Consider the following 23362-nt stretch of genomic DNA (forward strand, 5'->3'; position numbering starts at 1 on the left):
AAATTACTGATTAACAAGGGGCCTCAATTCATACGATTTAATCATCATTGTGTACCATATGGGGTACGTCTACAGCCATCGAACAGCTCCTAAGAACGTGCGATATCCGCGGCACTTCGAAACTTTTCGCTGCCTTAGGCGGTTCCTTACAAATGAGAATTGTCGATCTTTGGAAACTTCAAATCTCTGTTTCGAGAACGACAATAAAAAGATGGGTCACCGTGCTTACTAAAGAGATATGACGGCCAAGCTTAGCCCAATTTGGCCTGCACTGGCAATAATAGTGGACTTTGACAAACCTTGCTGCATGGCTTGGGGTGTCATCCTTCCTCCTACATAAGCATTTCCTTGCATTTGATTGGCTGTCTGTGAAAATTGATTTCCCCCAGGAATCGTGGCCATCATGTGAGCCGACACTGCATTAGCCCCCGCTGAAGGCGCAGTGACAGGGGCGGCAGTCGTGCGCTGAGCAGTTGAAGGTTCTGGAGTGGAAGTAACCAAGGCTGCCTGATGTTTCGGGAAATAGTTCCTATAGAGATAAAATAATTACTGTCCACAAGCTCATCACATGACCATCCCGATTTGAAAAATTTTCTAGCCTTCCATCGAATGTACTCTGCTACCGGCCGCCACAACAATCGCTTTGTCCAAGTAATGATATCAGCCAGCCAAGGCTGGGAGTAAAAAATTTTGAACACGATCTTATACACCTTCTTAGCCCAAGTTCGTATGTAACTTGAAAATTCACCAGTGTAACTAAAAGCAGTGTCTGAAAAACATTCATATAACAGAGTGAGAACTCACTTGCTTCTTTGCTGCTGAGAAATTTGCTTCGGTTGACCTGTCAAATGCACCTCCCAACAATGCCTGAATAGCTTAGAACTAGCATTAAATGGTCTGCAAGTTAACAACAATGACCAAATAAATCAGAGACAACATTGAAGATAAGTAGCGTTGCAAAGGGAGTTACACACTAAACCAAATAATGTAACTTTGAAGTCTGAGAAGTAACGGCAAACTCAGTTTGGTCACAACTGAGTGAAACTTAAAATTAATGTCTTCATCAAACCTAAAGAGTCGCTAATTCTGAGTCATAGAATCCATTGTTGGTCAGTAAATAGTTCACATTATATGATGGAAAGAAGAGGTACCTGAATCCACGCCGTGCCCTTGTACATGTGGTCCACAGGCAATGAAACAATCCATCCTCTGTATTAAAGGAATAGTTCTCAAGCTATAGTCTGTTCGAAATTTGCAAACTTGTCACTATGAAAGGGAATCTTTAAAGACAAATGCTAATTGTTTTTCTAAATACCCGCTTCGACTCACTTAACAAAATATTATCCTTCGAAAGGAAATTTTATAAAGCATTCATAATCTCTTTTATCATAACCAAGGGTTGAAGTGCAAAGGATAAGGTGATTTATAGCTTAAACTTCTGTCTTTTCTTTTAAAGTGTCAACAATTACGAGAATCGTGCAAAAAATCTCTCCAACTATAGGAAGTGGAATGCAAAATTTTGGTTGACCCTATTTCTTTACAAGCAAGTAGTTAGTGCTGACCTGATTTGCGGAGATGGCATGTGCTGTCCAGCAGATGTATCCTCATATCGTGAAGATCCTCATATTGGTAATCACAACCTTTCCATAAACACTCGTACACCAAAACAGGTCCGGTTGGAATAACATGTCCGCTGTCAACAGAACTCTGATCAAACATAAAACAACAGGGCGTAGGTAAACAATCAAACAGACCCAGTGGAACAAGTTAACAAACCGCCAGTGGTTTAGCGTGGTCTGTACTCTTATCAACAACGATATTTGTCGCCACGGTGGTCAAACTGTTTTGGACTCTTGAGACGCAGCCGACTGAGTTCACAAAAAATTTTGACTACTGCGATGACGAACACCTTTGTCGATAAGAGTACAGACCACATTAAACTACTGTCGATTCGTTTTTTACCACAATGTTGACGTCAAATTAAAACGATTCTTTCAGTGCGTGACACGTAGACGCGAGGAGCGTTATCTGTGCTCTTATAGGCAATTATGGTAAAATATTTTTCTTATCTCCACTCATCATCAACTGAACCTAAATCGTTCCATTAAACTCTAATGTTATTTTTACTGATTTGGGTCTTGAATGAGAAATTAATATATCTGCACCCAAAGACTAAATTATCTTACAAAATTAGTCGTCATACCATTTTTCTAATTTACTGAAAAAGACAAACAAAGAAAGGAAATAAAAATTACCTGGCAAACTTAACCTGAGTAACACGCACATAAGTTCAAATAACAAAAATTCCTCACTTTGAAGGCTTTTCGAGTAATTACAATGAATTGTCTTCATTTATTAACACACCTCAGATTCACTTTGGGAAAGCTGTAGTTGAGCTCTTGCTTCATAGTCAGCTTTCTTCTGTGCACTTATATTACGCCACTAATCGAAAAACAATAACGATAAGACATTAGCACATACATAACTGCAAACTGAGAGAACTTTGGCTATTCATGACAAGCCGTTCATCCATTTCACTCTAATCAAATTTTTACATCACACTAAAACCATGCATGCAAACTTTCAACCTCGTCGCCTGATAAAGACTAGCAGTGTAGTCATCAAAACGTCACGATGAATACACTTGATAGCGCGACTCTCCATCGTGAGACAAAAGTGTAAACGTTCACTGATCTCCATAACCAAGATTAACAACATCTTTTCTAACAGTTGTCCTATTATCAGTTATAACAGTTATCCTATTATCAAGAAAATAATCAACCCCCCCTTTTTTTTTAAATGTACTGAAATAGCTTATTAGTGAGTTATTCAGCTCTTACCTCCACTCCAATGATACGACTTATTTCGCCAAATGCATACTCTGGGTGTTCCTTTCTAATTGTTGCCCTCATTTCATGAGAAAATAGAAGGTATCCTGACTGACCTCTCTGCTTTTTAGGCTTCTAGAAGAGAAAAAAAAATTGACCTATCAGAAATAAGAATACTTCAAATAACTCCTTCAGTCCTTGACGATAATAGAACTCTTCATGTAGCTTTTGACATCAACTTGCCAGTGATACACTGACACTCCTTGGATGGAAAATAAATGTTAACATCAAATAACAGAGCTCTGACCTTGCTTCCATCGCCTGTTGAATCTGTCAAATTCAAGGCAGGGGATTGACTACGCTCTTCTTCTAATAAATCCAGATCTTCAATCAGGAGACGAGAAGGAACCTAAAATCACACAAACACAACTTAGTTATTCAGGGTGTTGTATTTCGCCCTCGAACAACATGAAAACTCTTCGAATAACCCTGCACAAGCGATATACCACATTCCATATTCCATTCCATTTAACTAGTTAAAGATCATTCACACATTCAGTCAGTTTTAATGCACTGAACAACAACTGTCTGAGGATCATTTGGAAGAAGAGAGTTCGAAACAGTATGTAGAATGACGTCTGTATATATGCAAGGGCTACAGTTATGTCTTAGCACTTAACAAACATTCACCAACCTTCACTGGGCTGATGGGTTTTTCAAAGAAGTAGTATTCATCTTCTTGCACACTGACTGTCAAAGTATAGCGCTAGAAAATAAAACAGTAAGGTGACAAGCTTCGGTGTAAGAGATAATGAAACATGAAAACTCGCCCATGATATCCTTTAACTTTCACATAAATATTTTGAAATGCTTAGTCAGTAAATATTTCATTCACTAAAATATTACGGGAAAAACGGTAGAAGTAGGGTGTAAAATCACTTTCTGGTTTTCTTCGATGTGATGCAGTGGAACGAATTGAACTTAGCCGCTTGAACTCGGCAAAGTGCTGTCTTGAAATTTCAATGACGCTACTGAAGATATAAACAGTATTTCACGACGCTTATCAGGCTTTCAAATGTTCAGAAAAAACCCTTAAAAATTTTCCTGCAGGATACAGAACTAACAATGTAGGTGTACCTTGAGACCTTTCAGTTTTCTGAATTGTCCTTCTTCTTCGTCATATCTCGCTTCGTTCAGGTAAATATCTTTCTCTGGTATTTCTGTGGGCCGACCTGTGGCCAAAAAAAAAATGTGAAAAACCAGAAAAATATTCCGTCATGACCACACAAATAAACAAATCAAAGTCTTCATTATGAAGAAGGAATGTTCATTGGGATGACAAAGAACCAGGCTTAAGTAAAAGCTTTCTTAGATATCAAATTCAACAAATTTCTTTTATATGACGGAAAAAACTATTTTCTTAAGACAACATGTAGCGTTTGAGTATAAAATACAGAATCTGTAAGCACATTTAACAGGCATTCGCTCTTAAACTAGTTTCTAGATTAACTGACACAATACAGCGTATTGAAGTGTCCCGGTAAGAAAAAGTAGTATGATCTCACTTACATCTGATATATTCCCTGAATGACAGTACACAACATTTTCCTGCAATGGCGCCGATAGGCAAGGTTTCTTCTAAAGAGCTGAGGAACACTTCCTTTTCATAAAACATCCTGGTAGGTAGGTGCTGAGTACTGGCAGGTGTGATAAACCAAGGGCCATGAAACCATGCATGTCCACTACGGTACAGAAACAAAGTTATAAGTAAGAATAGGACTGAAGGTGGCTAAACTCCACGGAACTTGCAGCTGAAGTGAAAACTGTACACGTCATATTACGGATGCATGGCCGTGCGTTCATAAGGATTTTTACCATAGCAGTTTCTGAGGAATTTGGTAGGAATTGCGCCCATGATGTGTTGTAAATCTAAGTCAAGCATGCGTTCCAAAGAGTCAAAAGTCGAAGTGGAAGTGAAAAGTGGCATCGCGGCTCGGTAAATATCCACCCCTTTCACCGATATAGAATATATTACATAGCAAAGAGATTTCGCTTTGATAAGAATCGAGAATGAATTGTTTATTTTAAGAGCCGGGAAAGAAAGCGAACTGTGCTTGTAGCACAATAAACCCAAAGGGTTGTTCAAAATTTTCTTTGTTTTGATATGACTGTCTTTTGCCGCTTTTTGCGACTTCGTTGCCGACATTTTCTGAAAGTTACGAACACAGGATTGGCTTCATCATGCCCGCAGACGCTGCCAGCTGTGTAATAAAACTAATAATCTTTATTACTACATGATGCACAAGTAAAAGCTCTACTGCCACCTATAAGACCTCTTATTTCCGTCTGCTGAACCGGTTTCGCCTTAATTGCAATTGAATAGTCCTTTTAACGCGAGCTCGTGGTTAGCTCGCGGTAAGCCAAGTACTGTTCACTTGCGAGCAGCTAAAGAGAAATAAACTCGCTTCCCGTTTTTCATCGGTTTTCTCTGGGCAAACTTTATCAGTAAACGAAAAGGCCACAGGAAGAATACAACCATTGTCACGAATTTGGTTTAACACTATGTCTGTTCATCTTTTTAACCTCAAATTTTAAGAAGAAACAATCAAATACAGTGCCTTGTTCACGAACACCGGTGGCATACTGAGAAGTTATTGTAAACACTCACGATTATTTTCCTCCACTTCTGTGAATAGTTTTTTATTACACTGGTCAACTGTCTCGTTACGTTTCTGCAATCCATTTTTGGAATTGATTACCAGCGCTATAAGTTTTCAGTTGCGATTGATAACACCACAAATTTTAGTATTTTGTTCACATTGCTAATATTGTGACGTGACGTGACGTGAATTCAGACTAGTTTGAGTTCAAAGGATTAGACTTTGAACTTTGTTTAAGAGTAAAGAAAAAGAATTGAAGAACAAGCCAGACATACTATCAGTACATAATCACATCCAACTCAGCGAAAAAGTTCAAACCCAAGAGAAACGACCACCAACGAATTGTTCACCCACAATACCCAAAACAACATCTTTCCCTTATGCATTTTATTTCTTACCTCCTGTCTGTCCACAACTTATCAATTCTGGACATGCACAGAAATCCTTCATCTGACCTGACATAGACACAGTCACCTGTAAACAGAAATAAAGATACTACACGTCAGTTCATAATTCAGTCCCTTCCATGCTTATTCACGTCTTAGTTTCAATTTAATCCTTTTTCTCACCTACACAAATCTAAAAATAAAACATTGACAAAACATGAACGAGGCAAGGTAGCCTAGCAGTAAGAAAGCTGACTGCTTACCAAGCTTGTAGGGAGTGTCTCTCACATAAAACTGTTCATAATGTATGCAGCCTTCTTCCGCATTCTGAGGAGACTCCAGGACCACATTCTGGAAAGACAATGTAAAATCAATCACATTTTAACTTACAAGCGTAATCACATTTTTGTTTTCAGTGTTCTGTATGTACTAGAATGCATCATGGCTCAACACATCAAGAACTACAATTTTTTTTTTAAGTTCTACCGTTTTTCCCTTTACGTAGTATATTTTCAAACGAACTAATCGGTCTTTATCAATGAGTTTTGCAACAATTGAAGCACCAGTCCGTCATTTATATGATTATTTTACATTTTCCTGCGGATCACAAACGTCAGACATTTGGTGTGCACGTCTGTTTCATTGCATGTAATGGAGTATGGTGGGAGTTATGCTGCTGAAATGAGCATTGAAATGGACGATCTATACACAAATTACTTATTGCATTGGTTAAATTTCTTGCCTTTTTCGCATCATGGACAGGTGCTTCTCCTGAATCGATTTCCATTGGCTGAGCAGTGTTGCCTGTTTTGTTGACAAAAACCGATGGAACACGTCTCGGGTGGAGAGGTTCTTCTCTTGCGACATGACGGACTTTTGATGGAGGTACAGACCACACCTATAACAGGATCAAAATTAAATACGATAGAGCTGTCGGCCAATGCTCAAACGATTGACAAGCTACGTCATCACGATTTCAGAGGAAGTGACGTGTATAAACCGGAAATCAGGTGCATATTGTTTTTGCAGAATGTGTTGACTGATTATAACGACAGTTGACCCAGCTATCACTTGGCCAGGTGTGTCGGTAAGGGAAGAAACACAATGCTACTTACCACACGACGACTAACGCATAACAAAGCGGTACCACAAATGTTTGAAAGCAAACCCAGGGGCTTAGTTGCAGACTTTCACAATAATATATGTTATGAAATTCAATACAAAAAGTAAAGCCTCTTTCTACCACGGAAATGTACCTTTATCTTTTTGAACGACTTTGCCTTGACATTGTATCTTGATTCACAAACAAAAACATCTTCGTCTTTGAAATTCTGCAAAAGAGATTGAAGAAATTTTATTGAAGTATCAGAGATAATTTTTCCCGCTGCCAAAGAGCAAGAATTGCAAATTGTTTTCAAATAAGATACAACACTTATGCGACACTGAGTGAGACCTACTCACTCAATGGAGCCAGCCAAATAATGCTATGTGAATGCCAAAAGTGTTTATTGCAAAAACAAGGAGGGCGATCCACAAAGGAAAGAAAGAACATAAAAGTTTGTTAATACCTCTAAGTTAGATTTAGAACTCAGTTATTTCAGACCATTTTAGGATCATAATAGTAATCATGACCCTCTCCGGTGTACATGTAGAATTAAAAAAACATATTCGCACAATATTTCATGAAAGCAATATCAGTAGAGAGAGCAGAATCAAAATTTCAAAAAGTATGATTACCAACAAACAGAAAGCATAACAGCTGGTCTCCAAGAAAGCCCATGAGGAGCAACATGCACCAGTCCAAACAATAATGAATACCGAAATTTACCAACAACAGGGCGTCAAAATGCAGTGACAGCTGCCGGCTCATAGTTCGCATTCGCAACAATTTTTCAGTAGAGGTCTTTCTATTAATCAGGCTCGTGAAAAGACAAAAACTTCTTTATCACGTTTGTTTCCTCACAGTATTTCACTACCCAGGTGAGAATACAACGGAAGATAATTCATATGAGGGTAAAGTTAGTTCCCGTACAAAGAGCGATACATTATCGTGAAACTGAATAAAACCCCTTACCTCTGACTTCTGCTTGAAGAAGTCTTTAACAAACATAACATAACATTTTCCCACGACTTGCTTCAAGTTTGAGCATTCATAGTAATCACTCTTAAACACTTCCTGCAAGGGACAAGTTTGCACTTCAGGGTTTTGGTGAAATCAGAGACAGTTTTTACCTCATGCACTTCAGTTTTAAATTTCTGCTATTGCACTCTGCGAATAGTGTAGCCATGCAGACAATCTTCCTTTCACCAATGTGAAAGGTTTACGCCATTTTTCGCTGAGCAAATTTGTGCTCATGCAGCAAACCAAGTACAAGTTATTAACTTTTGATTAATAGAATAAAGACGTTAATTCACTAACACTGTACATTTTCCCAGTACTTAGTGGAAAACTGCTGTAAAGGTGGCAAGGTGAACAACATGCACCCATAGAGTAACATTCAAAGGACGGTGTAAATTACCTTTTCTAGGAATTTCCTCGTAGCAGTATGAAATGTCTCCTCAGGTCGATAAAACCAGCTTCCATACAACCACTTGTGGGAAGAAAGTATTTTATTTTCAAACTATGATAACGACTTCATTTCGTTTTCTATTAAGGTGAGAAATAAGACCATCAGGAGTTCGTGAAGGCCTTGCGTCTGCAAGACCTGACTTTTAACTCTATGGCTCAAATATATTGTCGATGCACACATACAGCTGTTTTTCTTTTGCTCGAGGGAATTGTTGGGTGCGGACAAACGGTAAGGCTACGCGGATTGATTAAAGATCTTTCTCGCTCACCTCCGCGGGCAACCCTCTCATGAGCGTCAATGGACTTTTCAAGTCTGTTACTTTTCTTTCCGTGCACATTTTGTACTGATCCTTCTAAAATGATCATTTTCTCTTCCGCTTGTACAAAGTGTCATTGAAACACTCTAGCACATTGAATCACTTTAGCACTCCTCTAGGGGAAACACCCACCAAAGGAACGTTTGGAGGAGGAGTAGGTTACACAAACCATAAAATTTTTACTGCTTACCGCGGTTTCAGATTTCAAAGAGTGACATAACCTTACAAAAATTACCAGCAAATAGCACCAAAATTAGAATATAGAGGCCGCCATCAAAAAAAAGAAAAACAAACACTCAGAAAAACAACTGAACAAAAACAAACACTCACAAAGTTTGGCACTAAACTTCAATGCGCGGTTCAAAAGACTTATTGGTAATTATTGGCAAAATAAAATTTACTGCTACTACACATTCTCACCAATTCTCCATTGTTATCTCTGTAAAGCTTTTCAACAGATACAATATGTGGCTGAAGGTCTTCCTCTCTGGTAAAACGAAAGGGACACATCAAATTACCCCGTGTTTACTGATTTCAACAATTCTGTTGCGGGTCTCGCGACATTATTTCGCACTAAAACGAAGACTCTACCTAACTGTTGAAAGTTTTTAATGATTAAAACATAACAGCTAACTTTTTTCCAAGAGGAAATGAACGCCTAGCGTTGAGTTCTACGCATCACAAATAACGCGCAAATCGTTCTATAACACGTACTACGTTCATTTACAAGCATGACGTGTGAACTGTCCTGTTGGTGCTTAAACCAGGAAGCTGACAAACAGACACGTGAGGGAATTTTGCTTTAGCGTATTTTTTAGTTCAGATTACGCAGGTCATTCACCTTGGTTTAAGGTACACAAAATCTCCAACTCGTATTTGAATGTCTTTGTAGGACAACTTCTGTTCACATGCTTCATCGCTTACTGGCACCTGTAAAGAGAGGCAATGTTTAATCAATATACAGAAGAATTATGTCACAAGTAATCAGTTAGCATTGGGTATTTTATATCTGATGGTTAAAGGATTAAGCGAAGTTCAACTGGGTGAACAGTCATATGTCACTGAGTGACTGTACAAAAGCACATGAACCCCGACACAGGAGTCACATCTGTTAATTACAAGTTGGATCACAAACAGAATTGGACAACACAACATCCTTTTGCCAAGTCATTACAATTTCCGATAAAAACAAATTTATCTCTTTAATGAAGGCTTGCAATTCCAATTTTCTGAAATAAAAAATTATGGGAATATGGGGAACACATTGCCCGATGCATTTAATTCCTCTAGTTGGGAAATTCTAAGTGAGGAGCAGATGAGTACTAATGTCAGGGTGTAAAGAGTTAACTCTTCCAAACTTTTTCGCACGTTATTTTTCACACTTTTTACACTTGAGTGAGAGTGGTTGAGTAAAAATTAACAAACTTAGTGAGAGACATAGAAGCTCACAGTGTAATTGCCAAGATTCGGGGCTATATTCAGCAAAGATTATGAAAAAGTGCTAGCAAATTGTCGGAGAAACTTGACCGACTGAGTAACACTCCACCAGTAGCAATTCTTCAAGTCACTCCACGCTTTAAATAGCAGAATAAGCTGACGTGCAGTCTGACGAGTCTGTGCTGAGTAACACTCCACCAGTAGCAATTCTTCAAGTCACTCCACGCTTTAAATAGCAGAATAAGCTGACGTGCAGTCTGACGAGTCTGTGCTGAGTAACACTCCACCAGTAGCAATTCTTCAAGTCACTCCACGCTTTAAATAGCAGAATAAGCTGACGTGCAGTCTGACGAGTCTGTGCTGAGTAACACTCCACCAGTAGCAATTCTTCAAGTCACTCCACGCTTTAAATAGCAGAATAAGCTGACGTGCAGTCTGACGAGTCTGTGCTGAGTAACACTCCACCAGTAGCAATTCTTCAAGTCACTCCACGCTTTAAATAGCAGAATAAGCTGACGTGCAGTCTGACGAGTCTGTGCTGAGTAACACTCCACCAGTAGCAATTCTTCAAGTCACTCCACGCTTTAAATAGCAGAATAAGCTGACGTGCAGTCTGACGAGTCTGTGCTGAGTAACACTCCACCAGTAGCAATTCTTCAAGTCACTCCACGCTTTAAATAGCAGAATAAGCTGACGTGCAGTCTGACGAGTCTGTGCTGAGTAACACTCCACCAGTAGCAATTCTTCAAGTCACTCCACGCTTTAAATAGCAGAATAAGCTGACGTGCAGTCTGACGAGTCTGTGCTGAGTAACACTCCACCAGTAGCAATTCTTCAAGTCACTCCACGCTTTAAATAGCAGAATAAGCTGACGTGCAGTCTGACGAGTCTGTGCTGAGTAACACTCCACCAGTAGCAATTCTTCAAGTCACTCCACGCTTTAAATAGCAGAATAAGCTGACGTGCAGTCTGACGAGTCTGTTTTGATGACAGACAGAGAAACTACCCCAAAGCTATTTTCCATACTGTCATTAATAAAAACTGGTTAAGGATACACGAGTTCCAGTCCATTAAATTGTTAGGGTTTGTTAAGTACCGGTACCCTATGCATATCAACTCAAAGACTGTAATCATTGCCAATGATATTTTAGCTCCACTTGTCGTACTTACCTGAGAATGTTGTTTCCCTGCTCCCTTTTCAATCTCTTTTTGCTTTTCATCTTCCTTGCCTTCTGTGTCAGCTTTTGATTTTCTCTCCTCGTCCAGATCTTGGAGTAAGTGCCTTTTGATAAAGACAAGGGCTGGAGAAACAAATCTCTCTCCATCTTTGCACAGCTTATCTCTCTGGGTCACAAAGAACTGCTGCAATTCTACTGCATCATCATACATCTAGACAAAAAAAAAAACCACTACAAAATGCACTTGACTACAAACTGTTTCATATAAGCAATTAATATTTAAAATAAAAAATTGTATCATAGGGTGTTTATAATTTTCAATCAGAGGTAACAAACCTCTGACTTGAAAGGAGTAATCACAACTCAACTATATTTATGAATTTTAAAAGCTTTACTGAAATACTGGTTCCTCTATTCTATCTTTAATGCAGTTCAACTCTGTTAGTCGGTTCAATAGGCCATTTTATAGTTGTGTACTTAGTTGCCAAGCCTTTGATTTGGAGTGAGGCTGAAGGTAACCTTGTCATGATAGAGACATGTATCTAGTTAGCATGATAACAAAGTTATTTACATTTGAAAGGCAGCAAGGTTTGTATCATAACAAGGTCATCCCTCGCCTCACTCCCATTCAAAGGCTTGGCAACCAAGCACACAACTGTAAAATGGACTATTCAGTGTAATTAGCATGACTACCTAATGCAACTGTATAGACCACTTTCATAAATGGCTGTCGGATTAATGTTCTTTTGTTTAAATTTAAATTAGCCCTTCTGGCCTCATTCTCCAGTACAAAATTCAAAAGAATACATTATCTCAAGCGAGGCCGGAAGTGCTAATTTAAGTTTAAACAAAAGAATATTAATCCAGCAGCCATTTATGAAAGTGGTTATGATTAAAGTTTTTTGTGATGGGTAACTGTCCAATAACAAGTGTGTGATTACATCCATCTGTCCAATTACACTGTCTGTTTACAACTCCTCAGAAAATTTAGCAAAAATGTGATAATTCTGTGCATAAAGTAGAAGTTAAAATAAAGCACCTCAGTATCTGAACGAAAGATCTCCCTGGCCTTTTCCAAGATTGCAAAAACATCCTCTTGATATCTGTCCAATCTGTGGTACTGCCCCTTTGATAAATCATATATTACATCAATATTAAAGCGTGAATCAATGAAGATGTCATCAACCACAGGGGTTAAAAAGAATTGTACAGCACATCAGTTAACCCTATTAGCTTGATAGATTTCTTCAACATGAAAACTTACTTGTTAAGTGTACATATCAAGTACCCCCTTTGAAAATAAATAATTGTAATACCTTTCTGAGGGCTTCTCCAATGCTGGACAGAGATAAACGCCTGCAATAGGATTGAGATAAGATTAATTAAATGTACAAGAATGAGACTAAACATTCCTCTGTCATTTGAGAGTTTTCTAGCAAATCCTGCACACAATCCTTTGTAACACAAGCTTTACAAAGGGTAACACTAAATGCCCCCCCCCCCCCAAAAAAAAGCATTGTTTATGGTTTAATAGATACAGTCATACTTCCTTGTCAAGTTAGGCAAACAGCATGCTTGCATCAGTAATATCAAAAGCAAACAATTTGACTTTTTCAAAATATACAAACAGTTTGATCATTGGCAACTGTTAACTTGCAGAAGGATCAAAAATCAATGTACTTGTCTTGTTGAAGTATAGAAAAGTCTGCCAGAGAATCGCTAAAACAGCGTCCTTCATCATCCTGCAAGCAATGTATGTAAAAGAAAACCATTAAAATTGTGAAAAACATTTTATAGATAAATAATATTTTACAATATAATTAACAGAAGTTAAGAGGCCTGTGGAGCATATAAATGTAGAATTGACAGCCAATCCTACTACTGACTTTAGTAATTGTTAAACAGAGATTAACAAGACAGTCTTACCACATGAGTCATTATAGCTTGATGCAAAGCATTCAAAAGTTTGCGAACAACATCTTGCATGTTGGGCACTTTACTCTCATCTCCTAGAAATACAATTACGGTAAATATTAGGAAACATCAAACAGTGCCAATTTCTACAACACAAACCTTCTAGTAGATTCACTGAACGTTTAGGCAAGGGTCTTGTGTTATAGTATACATGTACATACATGTCATAAAATGATTGTATAATCAGTCATATAGGAAATTAATTTCAAATTACAAGCTACATGTACCTATAAGTTTGCTTTTTCATGAGAGGAACAAAAGGACTGGGGAACAATTCCTCAATTTCTTGGTTCCATGCTCATGCAAAAAACAAGCTACCTAAAGTTTATTCATTTTTGCATGGTGTGTTTTTGCACTTTTTTAGACATTTTCATTAATGACATTCACTAGCCTTCATCATTGTACACATCCTGGACAAGTTTACCTTTACATGAAGTGTTAATGAATAAAATAATTAAAAGTACTAACCAAACAGAACATTTGTGATACACATTTAACAAAAACTACATGCTAATAACACACTTACCAACTAATTCTACTTTCTTTCTCAACAATTCCCTGGCAAGGCTCAACGCATCCTTGTGAAGGACAACAAAAAATTAGACTGTGTTCCTCAAATTATTGTACAAAATGACATTCTAATTTCTTCATAATTATTTACTTTACACTGAGAAATTCAATTTCAATTTTGTCATTGTGCCTCAAATTAGATTGCAAGGCATACTGGTTTTTAAAACAGAATTTTGAAAAAGGTAATTTCTGACCCAGTCTTATACCTTCTATATACCTGTTGAGTACAGAACCATTTGGTCTACTTTTAAGATAGGGGATTTTTATCAGCCTCAACTGTCTAATCATCAAGCTAAAGCCAAAGACAATTAAGATGAAAATGGTTTGTGATATATTAATCTAAAACAAGAATGAAGCCTTTCACTTTGGACTGAAAACTCATATGGTGGGTTATTAACACAAGGTCTAACCCAAGCGGCAGTTTTAAGTGAGCAGTAGCTTTCAGCCCTCTTGACACTGTTTACAAAAATTAATGTTCAGATAAAACTGATTCAGCTAAATTCAGGATAGTTTAGAATGCGGTTTATTCAACAACAGCTTAACTTTGTTTAAAATAACTGACCCATAAAATCTTACTTGATAAAAAAAGGTAATGAAAGTTCTGTACAAAACTTACTTGAGGAGACTCCCTACCTTGTAGACCTGAGAGTCAGGTTCATTGTAGCGACAAGCATTGTCAAACATCAGTTGAAAATCTGAGAGGAAGTCATCCAGAGTATGATATTGTTCTCCATAAAGTTTGGAGTTGATCTTGGCCATATCTATTGGCTTTTTGATCAGTGTGTAATAGTCTGGATATTCCTGTCACAAATGAAACCAAAGCAGACTGGAATGAAACTTGAGACTATACTATGAACTCATTCTTAAAAACCAATCACAGCCATGACTACTATATATTCCAAAATCTTGAAAATATTAAAAAATTGCAAAGTCATTAGGGTTATTTGGTAACACTTAGTCTAGTGCTTTCATCAGTACCAATATGCATAGTTTTTACATATAAATGTCTCACCATTCCAAAAGTTAACTCCTGTTCTTTGGTTTTGGAAGGATGGGTGGAATACCAATAGTTATACTGCACAGGAACTTTTTCAAATTTACATATGTAGCATGAAAATCTTGTAGGTTTTTATTTTATAGGTTATCATTGCTCAGCAATGCATGAACAGTATTCACAAAGGTTAGTTCCCACCACAAATTGCAGTCATCCTGAACTGCAAAAAATTGTTCCTTGCTCATTACATGGAATATTGCTACTTAAGAGATAAAAACCCACAACATGTTTAAGCTGCAAAGTAAGTGTGCCTTGAATCAAGAACTTTAACAACCACTTGTCATGAGTTCTCATAGATTCACTGGTTGCTGTTAATGATTTTGAATATACAACAAGAAATACAAGAAACTGTACTTACTGTTCTTGATGGCAGCTTTTGAAAGATGAGACAAAGTTGTCTTCCATGCCTGTCCTGAAATTAGTAAAGAAACAAAGGTATGAGCCTTTACCATTGTTGTTCAAAAAGTTCTGTCACGAGTCTCAGGTATGAACCCCATGAAATTTAATATTAAATTTTGCCAGCATGCATGCCAGTGAGTCCCTGGCCAAAAACCCTCCATCCATCTTCCAATCCAGTACTAAAAAACAGCACTCCTTTTCAACTTCAGCTTTCCTCAGAAAATGCAGACACGGTAATACTGTTGACAAGCCCCCTCTCCCTGCCTCAGAGTCCTTGGTCCCAGTCACTCACTGTTAGAATGTGATTTTTAACATAAGCAACTAGTGGAAGGTGACTGTTTCAACACGCCTCTGTGTTACTGTAACCTTCCTGATCGGCTAAACCTGCTACAGTTTCATAAAAATAAATACGCTTTGAAGAAAATTACTTCACACTGCTGAGTGAGTTTTGAATATACTGATTATCTGAAGGAGGCTAATCCATCTTGAGCTTTTTTTATCTAGATGTAAAAAGCTTTAGGAGCGTAGAAATGGAAACTTCTGTGCGAGAACAGGTATATGTCTTGTACTGATATTATAATATAAACATATAAAACTTGCCGACAAACACAGCTCAATCAACTATCTAAAAGTAACATTCAGAGTTGTCCCATGAAAACTGATCAATAGAGCAAAATCGTATAACCTGTCCATTATATGCTCACAAACAATTTGTTACAGGCAAATGAGAGGAACAATTAAGAACAGTTGTAGACATTTACACACACTAAATGCTGATGAGAAAAACAATTAAGAACAGTTAACTGTGAACTCTTGAATCACTTGCATGTGTCCAAACAGGTCACAACTCACAAAAACATTTGACACACATTGGAATGTACAGGACTGTTCAAACAACTTGTTTTTTTAGCCAAAAATTAGCCAAGAACATTATGTGGAACCAAAAGGTCAATGTGCACACATATGTGTAGTGCTTTTGAATATATACTGGCCTTTTAGCTGATTTTTGTGACTTTACAGTCATTACCACTCAACAAAAATCATTACCCTTTGTAGCATATTGGCTGGTTGAATAAATGTTCACAGCTGTTCTTAATTGTTCTTTTCATTTGCCTACAATGAACAGTTCGTTAGCATGTAATGAATGGCTTACACAAATTTGCTCTCATGCACTCAGCTCTTCATTATAAGAAAATTGATATAAGTCTTAAATGTCTTACAGTGCAATCTTTAACAGCACTAAACAACTCCCGACACAGTTCCTTTAATTCATTGGTAGCAGAAGGCACCTGACTGTACTTTTTGGCTGCACCAGGTGAGGATCTGTTAGTAGTAATAACATATAAAGAATTTTTCAGAAAAAAACCATGACTGTTTTTTATGTTCAACTTGGTATTTTGAAATGAAAAATCATTTTCCTTGCCAATAGTAATCTATCCCTTTTGTTAAGGTAGCCACAACAAGTAAAAACTCTTAAATTGTATATTTGCACCTGTCATGCAGATAATCCCCTTATCTTGGAGGAAACAAAGGAGGATCAAGTTACTATTTCAACTTGAACTGAAATAAACTTAAGTTTTGTCTTGTAAAGATCTGACAATTATTTCATAAGAATAAAGGCTGATAGTTTTTAAAAAAACTGTTTGGCGCTGCGTCGGTGGGGGTAATGAAATAATTTGAATATATCAACAAAGTTGAAATGGTAAATTGGCCACCGTTACGATAAAAGCTGATGAGTCGAGCGTTAGCCCTTCGTCGGAGCGAATAGAGGAATCGTGGGTTGTGTGTGCTTTTAAAGGCAGAAAATGAAGCTATGTGATTAGTGGGAACATGGCAACGAGAAAAACACAAATAAATTAGTGGAATGAAAAGCATTCGTTGATACCTGTGGGATTTAGACTGCCAGTTTGAAAGATGAAAGATGAATGAATCATTCTAAGCAACATATGGCAATCTGCGGTCTTTCCTTACACTTAGGTAGCATGGAAAGCCGCAAAACTCTTGAACAAAGGCTCATCTTTCAAACCGGCAGTCTAAATCCCACAGGTATCAACAAATTTATTTGTGCTTTTCTCGTTGCCATGTTTCCACCAATCACGTAGCTCCATTTTCTGCCTTTAAAAGCATACACAACCCACAATTCCTCTATTCGCTCCGACGAAGGGCTAATGCTCGAAATGTCAGCTTTTACAACCATAAGGGTGGCCAATTTACCATTTCAACTTTGTTGATATATTCAAAATATTTCATAAGACATAAATACAGATAGGTTGTATGCTCTAACACTGGAGACCAATAATCCATCTTGCATTTGTGTTAAGAAGAGGTGGAAGTCAATGGAGTATGTAAAGGCCCACAGGTGAAAAAAAGAAAGCAGGCAGGCTGGAAACCATAGAAAAAGGTGGAAACTGTAGAAGTTGAAGTTTACATCCACCACTTTAACTTAATTAATAAAAATATAGGCTATTGATTAATAAGCTTCTCAGAAAAGATTAATTACTTGACTTACGATATTCTCCCAGACTTGGTGGGTGTTGCCTGCTTAACTGGTGTTGCATGAGATGTCCCAGCAGGCACTTCAACAGCCTGAGAAGGAGCTGTTTATTTAATTTATAAAAAAGAAAGTCAGATGGGAATTTGAAAAGGAATCAAATAAGACAAAGCTGAGGATTGTGATACAATGATGCTTATATCAATCATTTTATTACTTTGAGGATAGAAAAATGATTCTGTTTGATTTTTCTATTTGGGATAAAAAATTAGTACAGTGTGTGTAAAAATTACAGAAATGCCACCAAAAATTACTTTGCAGGCACAATTCAATGAGAACAAGACTACAAAATGTTTGTGCCTCCTTAAGCTTTGCAGACGGAATTCATTAAGAAAAAAATTACAAATACTAACACCGTGTTCTGGCCTCATTAGAACTTTGGGGGATTGGGGGGGAGTGAATTCCCACAAGGGATGCAAGAGTCTTCCCCTGCATTTTTTAAAAGATAGTAAAGGTGCAACTGGAATAATCAGCATTGGTTTAAAGATACAAAATTCAATTTGCATGATACAAAGCTATATAAGAGTGAGAATATACTTTTGTATCTAAAATGTAGCACACTGTACAGTGGTGTTTGAAGACAATCATACCATTGGTACAGTGGTTTTATGAAATGATCATACATTTTACCTTGCTGAAGTGGACCAAGTGATTTCTTCTTTTTTCTAAGCACTTTCTCCAATGTGCAGGCATCCTTTCAAAATACAAAATTCAAAATGTCAAAATCAAAATAACAATGTTAAACCTCACTGTCAACCTGTCATGAACCAATAGCCCAGAAGTTAATAAACTTGTTTGTCTACTTGTTTCTGTTGTTTTTTTTAGTTTTTTTTTTTAAGCCAAATTTTTTTACATGCAGTTTACGTATCAACATAAGGATCCATAATTTCAGTCTGGAGGTCCTAGAATCTGGGACTTGAAAATTGTAATTCCCATCTCCAAGCCCTTTGATTTCCAGTACTGGCTCTGCCACCTCAAAGAGATAAAGGGATCTGGAAAAAGGAATGGCAGAAGCCTTCCTTGTTGATTTCTTTTCAATTTCACACCTGCAGGTAGTTTTCATAGTTAAACCTGTTGAACTCTTCAGTAGTAAAGGAGAAATGTTTATGCCATTACAATGTTATCTGCGGAGTAATTTAAGAGCACTGTTGGGATTTTCTGGAAACATTTCCATATAACCCCATACATTAATTATGCATTCCATTTCATCAAGACTAAATGTAAAGATTTCTTTGCAACACTCTATGCATAATTAATGTATGGGGTTCTATGGAAATCTTGCCAGTTATTTTTTCCAGAAAGAAAAATGATAAATAATACATGATAATGATAATACTTCATCGCTTTAGCATCTCCTCTCCAGAGATTTTATACGCATTTGATCATATTTTAATGTTAATCTACCTGCTATAAGTAATAAAATTAGCATTATAAAATTTTAAAACTTTGGAAAATAATGCTATGTCCATTGAAAGACAGTTGTCTACCTGATACACTTGGGAATCCTCCTCATTGTAATAACGTGCATTGTCAAACATAACTTCAAAGTCAAGCATCAGTTCTTCCTCCCCAGAATACTAGAGGAACATAGTTAACATATAAAATAATTACTGGCATCACCAATTTTGAAAATGATCATACCAACCAAGTCAGTTTCTGGTTAAATAACCAGCATACATTAGGAAATTAATCATTGGTGGGAATGTATACGTGCCTACAGATGTAAAGTTTTATAGTGGCATTTCAGACCACCATTCACATATGAAAGAAACAAAGCAGGAAATGTATAACTGCAATGCCAATAGTTACTGGTCCACGTTTTTGTGAGAACTCATTCTATCTATAGCCTTCTTCCATTCATTTGTTGGGAAAAATTCAAGGATGTTGGTAAGTATGTTTATCAGACTCAGTTTCAAGGTAAATGTAGATCTCAACAAGAGCACGATGAACAACTCCATACTTACTTTGCTGTCCCTGATGTTGTTCTCAATCTGGCTCAAGCACACTGGTTCAGATATGACTTGATAGTAATCTGGATAATCCTGGTAATTCAAAAAGTATTAGTTGTGTTAGACTAGCAAAGCCTGCTTTGAGTGTTAGATATAAAGTGAAAATGGATGCCATAGAATCACAACAGTTAAAAAATGTATCTTCAATTGCTAATGTCAAACCTGTGCAGAGGGAAGTTCCACAAATATTGCTGATAGGTATCTTCCATTCTCATCCTGAAAGGAAATCCAAAGGGATATACACATATTTACAAACTCAAATTATTGTTGCTACAGCAAGTAAGCCTAGAGCTGGCAAGCCAGACATAATCAACTAAATAGGACAAATTTTTATTCTTCATTACCCACACATTGATCACAATGATAGCAAAAAAACTCTCTTTTCCAAATTCACTGAAATTAAGCACAATCCACTAAGAGAAAATCAACTGAGTTCAAATCAAATTACCAGTACTTGTTCACATGCTCCCCATGTTGGTACCATCAATCATTCAAACCTTCACTCTGACTCTCACCTGGTAATTCATGACAGCCTTGTATAGCTGACGCATTCTTTTCCTTAACAAAATAGGGTCAACCTCCTCAACACGTTTGGTTTTCTTAGGTTTTCTTATCTCTGTCTTTGGTTTTCTCTCAATCATGGCTTCACTGGTGACCTCTTTTCCAGTTGTTACTGTTGTTGTAGTTGTTGTTGTTGTTGTTGTTGCTAACTCAGGTTCCACTTTCTTGGACTTCTTCTTTTTCTGGACATAGAAAAAACGTTTTAAGTTAAAAACACCTGTGGTTGATTCTGGCATTATTTTTAATTTACCATTTTAAATCAAGCAAGAAGTGGTAAAACGAGAAAAGAAAAGAAGGAAATGAAAGGTATGAAAAACGGATAACATTCATAATGGAAGCATCTTACACACTTGACATGCTGGAGAACACTAAAAGAACCTTGTAATGAGGTTTTCCCGTGTGTTCTTAACATTCTACCTGGGTTAGCATGCTGGAGAACACTAAAAGAACCTTGTAATGAGGTTTTCCCGTGTGTTCTTAACATTCTACCTGGGTTACGAATGCTGTTAATGATGACTGGAGACCCATGGCTAATGCTAAAACACAAACTACAATAATTTAAAACTGCCTTTGCAAGTTAATAAAGTTACAGTAAATTTTAAATCGGGTAGGTGCCCATGCTTTCATCAATTGGGGTTCATAATTTACTCGATGAAAAGTTTCTTTCTTACTTTGATCTTTTCTAGGGATTGATTTCTTTGATTAAATACTCTGCAACATTTTCAGCTGCAGTTTTAAAGGAGCAAAAGTAGTACGCATGAAATTTAGCAGTGTCCTAACCAATAAGGAATTACCAGTAGTTTCTAAATGTATGCAGTGTATTTGATTGTCTTAGTTTGGTTCTGTAGAACTTTAATAAATGATATTGAGGCCATGTAAGAAGAGAGTTACTTCCAAAATGTTTTAAAAAGCAAAATAGCAAATGAAACATTGTGATATCATAACTCTTAAGTAATATACATGTACCTTGTAATCTTCTAAACTGATTCCCCTCTCTTCCATATATTTCAAAATTTCAACCTTCTTCTTTTTCATGTGTTCTTGCATCCTTTGAGCATCCTATTACAAGAGTATTTGATTGGTTTCCGACTCTGACTTAAACATGGACATAGCTCCTCATTTACAACTTGGTTTGGAATCAAACTCTGTCCTGGAAATGCTTGAATTAATAAGTCAGACTGAGATCTACCCCATATGAAACTGTAAAAATAAATATCTCCACTGACTGGTTACTTGAAGTCAGTTAGCAAACTGCCTTAATTTTAGAACTTCAACACTGAGCCATACTTTGTTAAACACACTCTACACTCTAAAAAGTTCACAGTTTATTTTCTGAACAATATGAACAACTTCACTTTTTGAACAATATTGCATTTTCAAAGAACAAGAAAATGGTAAATATCAAAATATAATAGAGGACATTTTGAACAAATTATGAATTTCCAATTAATCACTAAAACAATAATCACATTCTCTTTGCCAACAGATAATAATGTTCAAGGCCCTTCTGCATTTGGTTAAATAGCAAGGGTACATAAATTTGGAGGAATGAAATCCCATTATAATAACCTGAGCATTAAGTTTAATGGTGTTTACATAAGCATGTTATTTCCATAAGAACAAAAACATGTACCTTATAAAGCATTGAGTTGGGCTCATTGTATGTTTGAGCATTCAGAAAACACAAGTCCATGTCTTTTTCCAGCTCCTCAATATTTTCATATTGACCAGTCTACAAAGGAATTAACCAAAGACAAGTTAGTCACTCATAACAGAATCTACATGTTCAGATGAACAATGTGGTCATTTATTCTATTCACCTCAGAAAAAGTTTAAGACCAAATAGACTTTTCTTTTAACTCACCTTTATTTGAGATCGGATTTTTGACAAAGCAATAGGCTGCTTGATTACTTCATAATAATCAGGGTAAGCTCTGTGGTGAATGAAAAAGTTAGGATATGAAATTGTTTCAACTTGTTAATAAAAGTGACATGAACTTTTAAACCTGTTACATGTAAATCACAATTACAAAAAGGGATCAAAGAAGCACAAACCTCCTTGATGGCAGCCTGAGGAAAGGCTCTGAGAGAGCACGGCCAGTTGGGTCAGTGAAACGGTAAACCTCAGAAAAAAGCATCATGAGCGGGTTGTCTGAGTCTTGATCTCCACTACCATCTTCATCACCTGACAAAAGGAAAAATAGCATTTACATATATCCCAAACTACAAAGTCTGCACTGCTGACAAAAGAATACTGAATTGTGTTCATCACCTCAAATTAATTTTTTAACAATAATCTACAGTGTAAAATTTCTTCATTCTCAGAGTGTAGGTCCTGAGTTTATCAAAATTGAAGTTAAGGACAGCTTACTGTAGATGAATTTTCGTCCATAGTGAGTGATGTTAACTAACCGTGTAAACTATCTTCTGTATGGTGTTCTTCCTCCTCAGGCAGTTCAGGCCTTTCTTCCACACTATCTCCTGTCTCCTCAAGGAATGCTGCCACTGAAGTGTTCATCTTACCAGTGCTCCTGCGTGCTCTTATAATTGAAATAGAATCAGTAAGATCCTTATTATGTTACAATCACCTCTAATTCAACAACATCAAAGATCTTGGGAAACCAAAGATCTTTCATGTATACATGAGCCAGTAATGCTTCACTTCTTATTTAGACACTTCTCCCGAGGAGCAGGGTTTGACACTAACTTTTCAACTTACTAGCCAAGTGGCTGGTGACAACTTAGATTTTACGACAATTTCAGTTTGTTTACTAGCTAAACTGGCTGGTGGAAATCGAAATCCACCGGCCAAAACTGAATTTCTACTAGTCTGTGGCTAGTTAGCTACCGTTAGTGACGAGCCCTGGAG

The 23362-nt window shown here is 37.0% G+C and overlaps 1 protein-coding gene across 1 annotated transcript in view; it reads right to left on the reverse strand.

The window, feature by feature from the left end:
• Positions 1 to 23362, reverse strand: part of LOC111325110 (protein polybromo-1-like) — a 33291-nt gene that overhangs the window by 2281 nt on the left and 7648 nt on the right. Inside the window, exons 11-48 of the mRNA XM_088760890.1 lie at positions 22906 to 23033; positions 22549 to 22678; positions 22358 to 22427; positions 22127 to 22225; positions 21460 to 21552; positions 20448 to 20675; positions 20095 to 20148; positions 19888 to 19965; positions 19411 to 19500; positions 18554 to 18617; positions 17882 to 17969; positions 16593 to 16695; positions 15332 to 15385; positions 14553 to 14720; positions 13876 to 13927; positions 13302 to 13384; positions 13056 to 13117; positions 12692 to 12731; positions 12415 to 12501; positions 11368 to 11586; positions 9602 to 9690; positions 9181 to 9247; positions 8394 to 8465; positions 7949 to 8050; positions 7131 to 7205; positions 6617 to 6772; positions 6138 to 6225; positions 5887 to 5962; positions 4398 to 4570; positions 3966 to 4060; positions 3523 to 3594; positions 3136 to 3237; positions 2841 to 2963; positions 2365 to 2442; positions 1563 to 1707; positions 1152 to 1209; positions 805 to 897; positions 300 to 529 (exon numbers count right to left, since the gene is read on the reverse strand). Of these exons, the coding sequence (XP_088617016.1) occupies positions 300 to 529; positions 805 to 897; positions 1152 to 1209; positions 1563 to 1707; positions 2365 to 2442; positions 2841 to 2963; positions 3136 to 3237; positions 3523 to 3594; positions 3966 to 4060; positions 4398 to 4570; positions 5887 to 5962; positions 6138 to 6225; positions 6617 to 6772; positions 7131 to 7205; positions 7949 to 8050; positions 8394 to 8465; positions 9181 to 9247; positions 9602 to 9690; positions 11368 to 11586; positions 12415 to 12501; positions 12692 to 12731; positions 13056 to 13117; positions 13302 to 13384; positions 13876 to 13927; positions 14553 to 14720; positions 15332 to 15385; positions 16593 to 16695; positions 17882 to 17969; positions 18554 to 18617; positions 19411 to 19500; positions 19888 to 19965; positions 20095 to 20148; positions 20448 to 20675; positions 21460 to 21552; positions 22127 to 22225; positions 22358 to 22427; positions 22549 to 22678; positions 22906 to 23033 (3884 nt within the window). The remainder of the gene's footprint in view (positions 1 to 299; positions 530 to 804; positions 898 to 1151; positions 1210 to 1562; positions 1708 to 2364; positions 2443 to 2840; positions 2964 to 3135; positions 3238 to 3522; positions 3595 to 3965; positions 4061 to 4397; positions 4571 to 5886; positions 5963 to 6137; positions 6226 to 6616; positions 6773 to 7130; positions 7206 to 7948; positions 8051 to 8393; positions 8466 to 9180; positions 9248 to 9601; positions 9691 to 11367; positions 11587 to 12414; positions 12502 to 12691; positions 12732 to 13055; positions 13118 to 13301; positions 13385 to 13875; positions 13928 to 14552; positions 14721 to 15331; positions 15386 to 16592; positions 16696 to 17881; positions 17970 to 18553; positions 18618 to 19410; positions 19501 to 19887; positions 19966 to 20094; positions 20149 to 20447; positions 20676 to 21459; positions 21553 to 22126; positions 22226 to 22357; positions 22428 to 22548; positions 22679 to 22905; positions 23034 to 23362) is intronic.

Source organism: Stylophora pistillata, chromosome 5 (genome assembly GCF_964205215.1).
Source record: "Stylophora pistillata chromosome 5, jaStyPist1.2, whole genome shotgun sequence".
Lineage (NCBI taxonomy): Eukaryota > Metazoa > Cnidaria > Anthozoa > Scleractinia > Pocilloporidae > Stylophora > Stylophora pistillata.